Source organism: Excalfactoria chinensis, chromosome 12 (assembly GCF_039878825.1).
Source record: "Excalfactoria chinensis isolate bCotChi1 chromosome 12, bCotChi1.hap2, whole genome shotgun sequence".
Lineage (NCBI taxonomy): Eukaryota > Metazoa > Chordata > Aves > Galliformes > Phasianidae > Excalfactoria > Excalfactoria chinensis.
The window spans coordinates 16,388,770-16,401,562 of NC_092836.1; the positions used below are offsets into that span (position 1 = coordinate 16,388,770).

Consider the following 12,793-nt stretch of genomic DNA (forward strand, 5'->3'; position numbering starts at 1 on the left):
CCTTTTGCATGCTGCCACAGATCCAGGAAGCTCCTGCTGCTTCAGGAAAGTGGTTTTTCATGTGTGTACTGCTGGTTTTCCCCTCCAGAACCCATTTGGTGTAATAAAACTCTCTTTCCCCAAGGTTACTGAGCCATCCAGCCAGCTGTGTGAGACCGATGGCCCCCAGATTGTGAAGGCAGCACATGGTACCCAACCTTGTTACCCACTCATCTTAGCAAGCCCACAATATCCAGCACAGTAGGTGGGTGTGGAGGAGTGCCAAGGATGGAGTGTTTAACTGGCTCAATGTCTTTTCGCTCTAGAAAGCCCAGGATTGCATTGCAATGTCATTCTCCTAAGAAGATGGATAAAGCAAATAAGGATTTGATGAATTCCCTGGGCAGGAGACCCAGCCCTCCCAGTACCAGCCGTGAGGCTTCATACCAGACCCACAGACCAGGAAGGCGTTTGTTTCTTCTTGATAGTTGCAACCAGGGGGCAAATAAATACTCGAGCATTAGACAAAAGGCTTATTATTCTGGTGTCCCCACTCCAGAAGCCTCCAGCATCTCAGAGGTAAGTGCAAAGAGCAGTTCTTTCTTCTGCTGTGGACTTTATTACATGAAATAGAAACAAGGTGCACCTGGTGTGGAGAAATAGAGCTTTCACCCCAGCTCCCAGCCCTTCTATTCTGTCAGAGGCCTTTGACCTTCACAAAGTGAAGCCTTGAGGGTTTTCCTTGTCATAGATGTTCTGCTTCCCTCGTGGACAATGCTGTCTGTGCCTTTGTGATGTAGCTGTGCTCATCAACCCTCCATCCACATTTTAAGTTGACTTCAGGCTGCACTTTGCTGACAAATCCCCTTCCTCTCTGTGCATTGGGCTGAAGCTTCCAGGGCTGTGTGCCTCTCTGAGACTTTCCTGGTTGATACTGACAGTCACATTCATCCCTAAAGCTCTGGTAAAATGAGTTTCATTGTCTCACTTTCTGTCTTGACACCGAAACCCACCTTCCCACTGTGCTGCAGATGCGCTCTCACGTTTCTCTCACTGCATTTCAGGATGTTTGTGCTGCACCCCGTACATACATTTCTTTGCTGAGTCAGGCAGACCTGGAACAGCACACCCCTAAAGGTAAATATACTGAAAGGAGAGGTGACATGGCAGGATATGGGCCATAACACTTATGGATGCTTACACTTAGTGTGCTACAGGCTGAGGCTATAGCTTAGTGCACTGCTTTCTTTCCCCTGTCAGTGCCAGGAAACTTGCTAAGATGCCTGAGCATAACCCTGAAAGGAGAACTTCATTTAGAGGTAGAGCAAAGTGATCTGACTGTGTGGTAAAACCACGCTCCCTTTTTCTCCCCAATACATTCACCCCCAAGGTTCAGATGGACTGCATTGCTTTCTATGGGAGTTTGTTGTATGGTGGTTGGCAGTGCCATGTGCCAGGAGAGCAATGAATATATGTCCATTATCACCAGGTATAGAGCCAGCAATGCCCTTCCCCTGCCTATACAGAGCAGTGAAATTGGACCCACCCTTTAAAGCAGTATTCAGGAGCTGAATACCCATAGCCAAAATCATGGGTTGCTCTCACTTATTCATTCTGCACCCAACTGTGTCCCAGAGTGCCTTGTTCTCTCTTAGATGCAAAGGCTCTTTGTGCATACCGAGCTGCTGGTCCCACCTGCTTACAAGAGTGTGTATCGTGGGTGCACAAACAGAGGCATAAAGCAGAGCTGAAAGGTCTGGTTACCCTCCTCTCCCTGCCCTTAGAGAGCTCCTGGGGGATGGATCATAGGCTGGCAGTGTGGGGAGAAGGTGTGCTTGAGAGGGGGATTTTAGTGTTAGAGAAAGATGGTATATGTATATATATATATACGTGTGTGTGTATATACATACACAACCTTCCTATGCTTAGAAATGACATTTATTGTCACGAGTGGGGACAAATGATTGCATCCTCAAGTGAGTCTTGACAAGACAGACTCATCCCTAACGAGCGGAGACAGATCTCTATTTATGATCTGCTGCTTCTTCAAGGGGGAAGAAGCCATAAAGCTGGAAATGTAATGCAAATGAAACACTAAGTATTGACATAAATAGTTGATAATGCACAAAGTGCTAGAATGGATGGTGCCATGGATTTTGCAACAATGGAGTGACAAAATTGGAACAGCTGTGCTCCCTGGCAACAAATATAAATCAGGGCTGTTCTGCAAGGACCCCAAGTGAGAGATGTGTGTGAGGTTAAAGGAACTGTAGTAAATGTTTTAGGGATTCCTCAATTATCATAAGCTTGAGTATTGGCATAGACTGTGCAAATGTTAGGATCCTATTTACTCTGTTTGAGTCCTTCCTAAGAGAATAGCATAGAGAAGGGAGTTGGTTCAGTGGCTGCCTCCTCTATCTGTGAGCAGACAGTGCACAGCTACAAGGTCATGTTGAGGCTGCATAAGAAAGGCACAGTGGCAGCAATAAAGAACCCTCTGCGTACCTGATCATCCTGGATGATCTGGCTTCAGTTGGCTGCTGTACACAATTGCTTTGAATCCAATGAGCCTCACTCCAATGCAGTTAGAAGCACACGTAGCAGGGTGAAAGCCTGGCACCAGGACTTGACATCCACAACGCTGGCTCGTGAGCCACAACCTGAAGCTTCTCCATGGTCAAGTGCTTACAAACATCAAGGAAGAACCATTAGATAAAAAGCTCTCATTCCACCAAAATCTATTTTTGTTCAATGCTTAGCTCTGTCTAGGGAATAGGTTTTTTTTTAAAGCTTGCATGCAATTACTTAATTTAGGTTAAGCTTCAAATTCCCACTTTGCTGCTGTTCTATTATTTGCAGCTCGTTTAGCAATGTAAACAATTTAGTTTATTTATGGAATCGATGACATGGTTTAATTTTAGCCAGTTCTTGGAAACACGTACTTCTTGCTTTGTGCTCATTTCCATTGGAAGCCTTTGGCCAAGTGGTGAGGCTGTTAACTGTTCAGCTCGGCTTTGATCTCAAACCACTGCTGATGAGAGAGGGAGGTTCATCCCAATTAAGGTGCGAGTAGGGACTTGAGATGGCCTGAGCAGCTTGTTCTCTCCTGCACGGTTCACAAGCCCTTTATCACCATCTCTTCTGAGTTCCTCCAGGTTGCCACTGAATCTCTCGGAGCAACCTGGGGGAGCAGGAGAATCCCACCCCTTCCTGGGGCTGGGGGAACCATGCATTACAGACAGGCACTTGTCTGTGATCATATTGATAGTGTGTGTCAAAGCTGGGGATGGAAGTGAGTTCCTCCCAGTCAGGTCAGTGCCCCACATACTAATAAAGTACAGTCAGTCTCAATGGAGGTTTCTCCTATGCCACGTGTGTGGGGTGATGCCTGGTGCTTTCATCCGGTTGTTTCTGTCTCTCAGTCACAACTTTCAAGATGCCTGAGGATCCTGTGAGTCTCCTGGATGCACAAGTGACTGGACCAACCGCTGAGCAGCTCATCAAGTCGGATTTCCCTGAGCAGTCATTTAAGCCCAAAGTACAGATTGCCTTCCAAACGCTTCCAGGGCAGTGCCCTCGGAGTATCGAAATTGAGAGGTGAGTGAAGCAGAAGTGCTCAGTCACAGATTAAACCAGTGGCAAAGCACCTGGTGGGAAGGAAGGGCCAACCCAGGGGAGCTCAGGTGCATGCAATGTACCTGGGTGACAGGAATGGGTGGAGCCAGGATCCACCCCTTCCCAGTCCTCATTTAAGGGTTGGCAATGGAGGTAAAGGGCATCTTGCTGGAGACCCCAACAGCATCATGTTATGAGGGTGTGCAGAGTTATAGGTATGGAAGCCCTTCTGGGAACATTAAATGGTCAATTTCCCCTATCCAATTCCCAACAGGAAAAGAAAGCTGTATCTTAGTTTGGATATCACTCAGCTCTTAGCCAGTGAGGGGATAGACTCCAATCAGCTGACACCAAGGCACCAAGATCCTGGGAGCGTGCCAGCTGTCGTGGGGAAGGAATATCCCATTTACCTCCCACTGAAGGTAGGAGAGTGCGTCTGGCTCTTGTGATCTCCCTGCTTCTGCCGCAAGATGTTTGTGTTGTTGAGTGACAGATGGCAGCAGAGGGGCAGTCTGGCAGGATGGCATCTAAAGTGGGAGTGTGTATGGAGCAAAGGTGTGTCACTGAGTTCCTCCGGGTGGGGAAAAAATGGCACTCGTTGGCACTTGCTGAATGTGGAAACTAAACAGGAGATGTGAGCTCAGTGAGGTGGTAGTTTGTGCATTCCAGTAGTGGTGACAGCAGCAGTGGGTCTCCTCGCTCATGTTATGGCTTTTTAGATCTTTGACAATGAAGAATATGACTGTCGAACTCCAGAAGAGTGGATCTCTCTAGGACTGGAGCCAGGATCTCACGACAGAAAACCGGTGCCTGGGAAAGCACTTCTACCTACAGACGATGTACTGGGACACGGTAAAGCCTGAATGAGTCACTGTGCAGGTGGTGCATCACTAACAATTATGGGCCCATTCAGCAGAAGGGACTGTGTAGGTTCTGATGAATGCAGCTCTGAACAGCAGAAAAGCAATGGCTTGTACTGATCAGGTTCAGAGGTCAGGGCAAGAGACCAAGGGACCTGATGGCTGTCAGTCCTGCCCTAGACTGACTGGTTCTGTATTTTAGATGGCTGACTTCTTGCTGTGTGTCTGTGTACAATTGCCCTGGGGAGCACAGCACCTGATTGCTCCTCAGAGGAGGGAAATTGAGGGCTCTGGTGTGTGCAAGTAATTTGGAAGGCTGTGTGGTGAAACTTGAGTTTGTTATTTAGTTATCACAGCAGTATTGATCTGAGATTGACAGAGATTCAAGCTAATAAATTGATTTCAGTGTAGCCTTACCACTCTGACCAGGAAAGTCTATTTGCTATGTAGCCCTTAGGAGAAGGGCTAAAAACATCCTATTGGGATAAGTTTAAAAGAAACCTAACCCTGTTCTAATCCTCGATTCTCTTCTCAGAGGACCCCAAAAGCCAGAAGTTAACCTACGAGTGGATTGATGTTGGCGTCCTGGATTATGACAAGGAGACAAAGCTCTACTTGGTCCATAAGTTAGATAAAAATGGGCTGGTGCGTGATGAAGAAGGGAGACCCATCCTCCGTGGAGGAATAACTCCAGAAGGTGTTGCAAGTAATGCTTTTGGGGAGCTAGCATCTCTCCTTGTATCTGTTTAACCTGTCCTGAAAAGCCTTCAGGAGAGAGACCTTCATGCCTCATTTTCAAAACCTATTTGAGGGCTTCCCTATGGAAGCTCAACCGTTCTCAGTCTCCCACCTTCTCTGCCTTCATGACAAGTGAAACACCGTTCTTTTTGGGCCAGCACTGTTTTGAGGGGTCACGGGCAGATTAAGATCAAACATTCACCTCCTGAGAAGCTTGGAGGTGCTGCTAATTTCATGCTTCCCGCTGTCCTCAGACCTGGTCCTTCACTTTGATCTCCATTAAGCTGACCCAGTTACGTTGTCCATTAAATAGCTGCTGTCAGCACTGTAAACCATTCAGAGTTCTGTGTTCCTTGTCGAATGCTGTAAGCTTTATTTTCATTCTTTTTCAGGAAGAGCCCCATTGCTGCCATGTCAATACTGGGTGCCACGAGTTTACCTGCAGTTTCTGGCTGAAGATCCTCGGGTGTTTGCACAGAGAATCGTTTCTGCCAACAACTTACGTAAAAAGACGCAGCTGCTGCTGCTGTATCACCTCTATGTGGACTGCATGCCCACAGATGGACTGAATAGCATCAGCGAGACAAGCATGGAGAAAATGAAGCTGTGGGCTCTACATACACCCAATCTGAAGAAGAACAGGTAAAATATCAAGTACCTGCCTTGGGTCTCAGCCTTTAGCTAGTTAATGTTGTGGGACTTCATAGATTTATGGCACGAGTGGCATTTGATGCAGATTTGGGGCATCCAGCTCAGCCCTTGGATTTCACCTGGTTTCTAGCATGTGCAAACCCCACTCTCTTAGCCAGGGAGTCATCAGAAGTAAGTAGGATGAGAGCCCCAGTGGCATCTGTGCAGGATGGGTGATCTGTTAGTGTTCCCCAGTGAGGGAGATGCACTTTGCATGCAGATCCACTGAGCCATGCTTACAGCTGTGGTTAAGTGACCTCCAGCAGCAGAAAGTAGGACAGAAATGCCCTGGTTGAACATGCTGTCTCCCTGAGCTTCCAATGGCACAGATCAGTCATTCCTGAATTGATCTGCAGACCATCACCTGCCTCCAAAGAAATGGCTGTTGTCTGCTGGTGGCGCTTCTACCTGTTAACTGCTCCAATAAACAAATCAAAAGATCTGCACAGGGTGAAGCCAATAGAACAGAAGATCTCCACCTGAATATAATCAAGCGTCTCTCTAAGATGCAGCTCATATCAGGGAGGCGTTTTAAGAGTCCCTGGGTTGATGAATCATGAGCCATTAGTGGTGTGGCTGAGAATCAGCTGTGACTTATTGCCCTGCTCAGAGACAGGAAGGTGTGAGGGGCTTCATGCTCTGCGAAGCTAAATGGGAGGGCAGGTGAGTAATTAGTCTGTTTGTGTGCAGAGATATAGGCAGAAAGAAGAGTACTATGCCTGCCTGAGGTGGAAGATGATGATTTCCTAGGTCAAGCAGATCAGGGCTTCAGGATTTACCTGAGGAAAGCTAGAACGTGTCAAGAGATGCTGAGCAGGAGGCAGCTGGGAGGATGCCCCAGATAGCCCAGCTCTTCCAGAATTACAAGCAAGCTTCTTCAACTCATGGTTATTTCCCCCTTCCATCTGTAACGCTGCTCAGTCTGCGTGCCCTCAGTAGAGATTTTGCTCTCGTCTGAAAAGGCACCTAAGGAGGCTGAGTCCTCAGGTGCTCACTTAAATGTCTGATTGAAAGCTTTGCTGGCTGTTCCAGTGTCTGCACAGCTGTCTTAGTGTGTTGTAAGTGAGCTTATGGGCTAGCAAGTATGGAAGGGAGGGAGTGAAGGGTTTTTGCAGTAGAGCTACAGACAGGCTTCTGTTAAGGCACTGTGGGTTACCATTGTTTCCTTGTCTTGTAACAGAGTGTTAGGCCGCATGGGCTGTCTGGAGAAAGAAGTGAAATTAGACTACAAGCGTGCTATGAACAGGATGATCTTTGACAGAGCAGTTACTTCCAAACCTCAGATACTTTCTTATGTCACCTTGCCAGACAAAGAGGAGAGGAAAGTACCAGAGAAAGGTATGGGGAGCAGCCGAGCAGTTTGAATGTGGTGTGCTTGTAGAATCTGTCTGTGATAGGATTGGTGCTTTGTTGCAGAAACTCTCAGGTTCACACTGATGCTTAGTGCTCATAAGGGACAGCAGGAGGAAACTTTACTAGCCTTCTGAGTGTGCCATCCTTTCATCCAGCCATCGACTGAAACTGCATCCATGAGAAGTTTTCCTAGGGAGAGTCCTCACCAACTGTGCCCTAAAACAGAGCTGCACTCTTCTTCTATAACAGAGATGTCCTTGCAGGCAGTCATGTGTTCTTTTGTTTGTTGCCAGGGCTCGTCTGCATCCCGGACTATCCTTTTGACAAACAACGAGCAGCCTTCAGTTTTGTCTCGCTCCTGACCAAGCCAGAAGTCATCTTTCTCCTTACACAGGTGCAAGATGAGTGCAACAAGGCAGCTTCCATGTCTCTGTTTAACTCGAGCTTAGCTGAGCATATCAGCTTGGAGGAGTTCGAAGAGATTCAGACCCAGACCTTCACTCAGGTGAGAGGAGCCATAAGGGCCCCTAGTCAGCATCAGCCAGTGCTGCCCTTGAGCTTGGTCATGCATCAGACAAGTGGCCACGTAGGGCTGCTGAACCCCTTTTTCCTCTTCCTTATCTCATGCAGATTGCAGTCCTGATTGGCAATTACAGGTTTCCCATTTGTTTTTATTTCCCTCTTCCCTTCAGCTGCAAAGCACACGAGCTCCGATTTCTCCTGAAGCGCTCATGGGGGTAATGCTTTTCTACACTCCATGTTCTTTATGCACTTAATTAGATTACTCTGCTTGCAATGCCAATAGACTAGGACCAAAAAAAATTGCAGCTCTGTAATAACTCTCACCAGAAGATTTTCACGCTCTCTAAATGAGGACAGCACTTGGCACTCTGGATAGGGCCATGCATGGTACACAGCTTACTGATAGCTTTGCAGTGGGGCAGGTATGGCTCCTTCCCAGTCCTATGCTGCTTCAGATAGGCAGTGCTGTTGTCTGCTGAGTGTCTGAGGTTGTGTTATTGCATACAAGCAGCAGCTGCCTGTGGAGCAAAAGTGACACTTGGTGGTATTTTAATAAAAGAAAGCACTGCAGGCTGCTGCTGCCCTTGGCTACTTCCCACTTTCTCCTCACTTGTCGAGAGAAGACAACAGTGTGTCCTTTACTTGCTCATCATACTGTCTGCACAACTTCTTATGAGAGACCCTGACACAGCTCCAGGGATACTGCTCGATAGAAAAGAGAATGAAAAGGGAAGAGTGTATACAAAGAAAGAACAGAGCTCTCCTGCTTTTTCATATCGGGCTTTCTTTGTGTAGGTCCTTTGTCAGCGAAGGCGTATAGTAAGGCAGATGCCATGTGTGGGCATGGAGAGTTGCTGTGTAGCCACCACAACTAAAACAGCACTGCTTGGTTACTTGCCTGACCATGCTGCTTCCTCAGCAGCGCTTGGAAGCTGACCCGGTTTACCTTGTTTCTTTGCCCTAGGTGCAGGCTTTTCTCAAGGACACTTGGATCGATACTCTAAAGACTGCAGTAAAGATGAGCCTGAGAGATGCAGGCATAGGCTGGTACAACCTGGAGCGGAGCAGCTGGGATGTCTACCAGATGTCCAAACTACATCAGCTGATGAAGCGCATCAAATTCATCCTGCAGGACTCGGTGCGCTTTCTGGTGCAGAACTCGCTCATCAGTTTCATCCGGCTTTTGCTGGATGCTTGCCACGGTGTCTTGAATTGCTCAGAGGGGATGGAGTGGGAAGATGACCTCATCAATAGTCCCTACAGGTAAGGAAGGGAGAGAAAAGAAAGCCAAATGGAGAAAAGAGCAGAGAAGTGAAGTGCTGTTGTCTTTCTGAGTGCTGTCTTTGCAAGCAAGCAAAGAGGATGTCCTCCTCCCCTCTGCTTTCATCTCCTGGTGTTTTAGTATTAGTACCAGTTGCGTACTGTTGTCTCACACATCCCTGCTCTACCTCATCTCTTCCCACTGCAGGCCTCGAAGGAATCCAATCTTCGTTATTGACCTTGTGCTGGATGACAGTGGTGCTCACTTCAGCCCTCCAGAGGAGAGTTTTAAGGAGTCCATCCTTTCTCTATTGGACAAGGGAATCCTGGCGACTCACGCTATCCCACAGCTGGAGAAGGTAACTATTCTGCATCAACAGTGATATAGCTGTGCAAGTGGTATTGCAGGACACCATCAAGCTTGTACTGAGGGAGAGATACAGAAGGAGGTAGTAGATGCCACCTCTTCTTTGGGGGCCATGGTTAGCTGTGCTGGTCCTGAAAGAGCTCTGTCCTTTCTCTTCTAGTATGTAGTGGAGAACATACCCATCTCAGGCACACCCTGCCTGGAATCAGTGGACCTTCATGAACCAGTAGTGGAAGAAGCACGTACGGTTCTGCAGTCTGCCATTGAGAAGGCACTGATCCCTCTCCGAGCCTATGCTAAGAAATATGAGAAGTTCTTAGAGCTCAACAACAATGACATCCAGTACTTCCTAAAGTAAGTGGTGTATTGCAGCCCCACCTTTGAAACGAACAGCAGACCTTTCCTCAAGCTGCTGTGTGGATACATGTGGGAGTGCAGGACCTGTTTTGAGCCCACAAGCCTGTATGATGTGTCTCAGGTGCTCGTACCATCAGAGGCAACCTTTGGCCACAGGCAGTGCTCCATGTTTTTAGAGGAAACTGGTGATGGCAATGAGAATTTCTTTGTGTCTATGAGAGCAGTCACATTCCTGACACGCTTGTAAGTGTAATTGGAGATATTAATGGCCCTAAAAATGACTCACTGTGTTTGAAAATCCAATTAGCATGCTTGACTCTGACCTCCTTCAAACAGAGTCTGTTCAGGCTGATAACATTCTGTAGGAGGTAAAGTTTTCCTCTGTTTCAGCCTCATTGTTTTCACTGCCAAAGCTCCTCTTCACACCTATGCTGTCCTCTAGTTACTTTAATGGTCTTTTTTTGCTCCAGTCAGTACAAACTGTGGGTCCGAAGTCCTATTTTCTTTTGTTATTCCAAATTCAGTTACTGACAGATCCCTTGTCCTTTGTCTCTTCATCCCCTGTAAGGTTCCTCAGCTACACATCAATTCAGTGTGTTCTCGTACTTTGCTGTGATACAAATACACTCCTCACTCCCTATGTAGACACACCTTCTGTTGTAAGGCCTGGAAGGCAATGGTAGCCTCTTACTCTGTGGCTATAGAAGTTGTATACATCCAAATAGGAGCTGTTCTAATAGCTGTGAACAGACTCATTACTGACTTCATGTCTTGATCCTTTGGGTGGACACGTCTGGACATCTTTTGAACAGCAGGGATATTCAGATAAGCTTAAGTTCTACATGATATTTTTTCTTGCTGCTGCTTTTACTTGCAGAGACTACCAAGAGCAATGTCCATCTGCCGAGGAGGTAACAGCCATCGTGAACACGTACTTGTCTGAAAAGGAGAACCTGGACAACTCTCTACCTACGTCTGTCATCATTGGTCCCTTCACGGTCAGAGTAGGAGTTGTTAAGCAAAACTTGTCCAAAAAGTATGAAGCACTCGCCACTTCCATGTTGGACTTACTGGCTGAAAACCTCCATTCAAAGGTGGAGAGTGTAAGTCACCTGGTTGAATGTGTTAAATGTCTTGTCTTGTTCTTCTGCTTTTGAAGTTGCTGTGCTTGTGAGATGGCCAAAAGGCAGCAATTGAGCCCATATTAATGAGAACTTTTGAAAGATTACACTGGAGTTATTTGTTATAATAAATAAATCAGGACTCAACCAAATAATTCATATGCCTGACAAAAGTCTTTTGGGATGTAGGTCTCCTACTGCCTTACAGGAACATCTCTGGATTGAGAAGCTAATAGAAGGCTGGAAGGTCCTTCTGATTGCTCTAAAGATAACTGGAATACAGACAATTACGGCTTCCAGTTCTCACTGAGATGAGGCTTGCTTGCTCCGTGCTGAAGCTGCATACCTGTAGGGCTGATCTCTTCTTTGCTGTGTTCTCCTGCAGATCTGTGGTGTGTACACAGCTGTCAGCTCGAGGATACATGAAAAGCCAAACAATATTGAGGAGCTGACTGAGCTGCGGGAGTGGATGAAGGCCGTCCCTGAGCAGCTGGCTGTGCAGGAGGTAGGATGTGCTCTTCCTATGTGTAACACTAAAAACACTGAAAATTAGTGCTGTTTTCAAGAAAGTGTTTCTGCTCCCTAATGCTTACGTTGCTGAACTAATTCCTTATTATGGTGTCTTAGTGCTGAGTTGCCTCAAAGCAATGTGCTGTGTAGGTTTCCTCCCACTTGTGCGTGATAAACAAATGCACCAGGCTGTAAGCTGACTTGGCCATGCCAAAGGAATAACCTGGAGAATAACCCAAAGCCCTCCATTTCTGTCTAGCATGTTTCATTCATGAAGAACAGAGAGGGATATGGTGGGACAACAGAGAAGCAGCCTTATATCACGTTAAGCTTGTGTGACTAAGGCACATCATGAAAATGAGGTGTGCAGCAGAGAGTTGGGATTAGCGTGTTCTTAAAGGTGTCTTTTTTTGGTCTCTTTCTCTCACCGTGTGCAGGATCTGATTTGTGAAGTCATGGAAGATTACAAAGTCCTGGAGGAATTCCTTTACAATCTCAAAGAGAAAGATTTCAGTGACAAGTGAGCACAATGTCATTCCTCCCACTGTCAGAGCGGGACACTTTGCAGCAATTACTGCTCTCAGTGCTTCAGGGTCTGTGTGTCTATCAAAAGCTCCAGCAGAACTTTTAAGCACCACTCAGCTCTATGAGCCCTGAGTTCTTGACATGGAGCCTATGGAGGAATACAGATTCATGTTGCCTTCAAGCCTGGGCAAAGGCGAACTGGTAGCTATTAACCTGTTTAAACATCTTAAAGCTCTTCTGTCTTGGTTTTTTTGAGACCTTTGCACCATGCAGGAGAAAACCTAACAACACACAAACAAAAACCCACAGAAAAGCAGCTCAGCTTAGCACAGATGTGTTGGGCCTACTGGTCAAACTTGGCACATGCTGAACTAGGAGGTGATGGCTGCATTTACCAGTGCTTAGCAGGTCCATGGCCTTGAGTATAATACTGCAGAGCTTGCATCTGGCATTGTACTCAAGCTCACCAGTCCAAATGGTGCAATAGTGGGCAATGGCTAAGAACCAAGAAACATGTCTTAGAATAAACAGCCACATTGGACAGCCTTTCCTGTATCTGCATCACGCTCCTTGGAGCACTGTGCAAATGCCAGAGCTTCACTTTATCTGGGTTATCCTGGCCACTCACTTTCCTGCTTAACAGGAAGCTGGTGACATCAGTAGCCCTGAAAAGCTAAAATCTCTCAGCCCATTTTTTGTCCAAAGAAAGACATTCCCTCTGGATTGCCCACTGTTGTTTTGGGATGCCCGCTGTTGTTTTGCTATCTTCTGGATTTCCAGCAAGATTCCTAGATCTGTTCATCTTAACAAGGCCCTCTACCTCTCTTGAGGGCTCTCAGATTCCATAGCCTAGTCACAAGGGCTACAAGGAACTGGGAGATATTTCCTTGTTGAAG

General features: G+C 46.8%; 1 protein-coding gene across 1 annotated transcript in view; it reads left to right on the forward strand.

Moving 5' to 3' along the window:
- Positions 1-311: 311 nt before the first annotated feature.
- DNAH1 (dynein axonemal heavy chain 1) overlaps positions 312-12,793 on the forward strand; it is a 58,610-nt gene continuing 46,128 nt past the window's right edge. Inside the window, exons 1-15 of the mRNA XM_072347867.1 lie at positions 312-558; positions 1,044-1,116; positions 3,402-3,576; positions 3,869-4,016; positions 4,314-4,446; positions 4,990-5,151; positions 5,585-5,834; positions 7,063-7,220; positions 7,529-7,740; positions 8,722-9,020; positions 9,226-9,376; positions 9,545-9,738; positions 10,619-10,844; positions 11,248-11,367; positions 11,810-11,892. Of these exons, the coding sequence (XP_072203968.1) occupies positions 346-558; positions 1,044-1,116; positions 3,402-3,576; positions 3,869-4,016; positions 4,314-4,446; positions 4,990-5,151; positions 5,585-5,834; positions 7,063-7,220; positions 7,529-7,740; positions 8,722-9,020; positions 9,226-9,376; positions 9,545-9,738; positions 10,619-10,844; positions 11,248-11,367; positions 11,810-11,892 (2,597 nt within the window). The 5' untranslated portion in view covers positions 312-345. The remainder of the gene's footprint in view (positions 559-1,043; positions 1,117-3,401; positions 3,577-3,868; positions 4,017-4,313; positions 4,447-4,989; positions 5,152-5,584; positions 5,835-7,062; positions 7,221-7,528; positions 7,741-8,721; positions 9,021-9,225; positions 9,377-9,544; positions 9,739-10,618; positions 10,845-11,247; positions 11,368-11,809; positions 11,893-12,793) is intronic.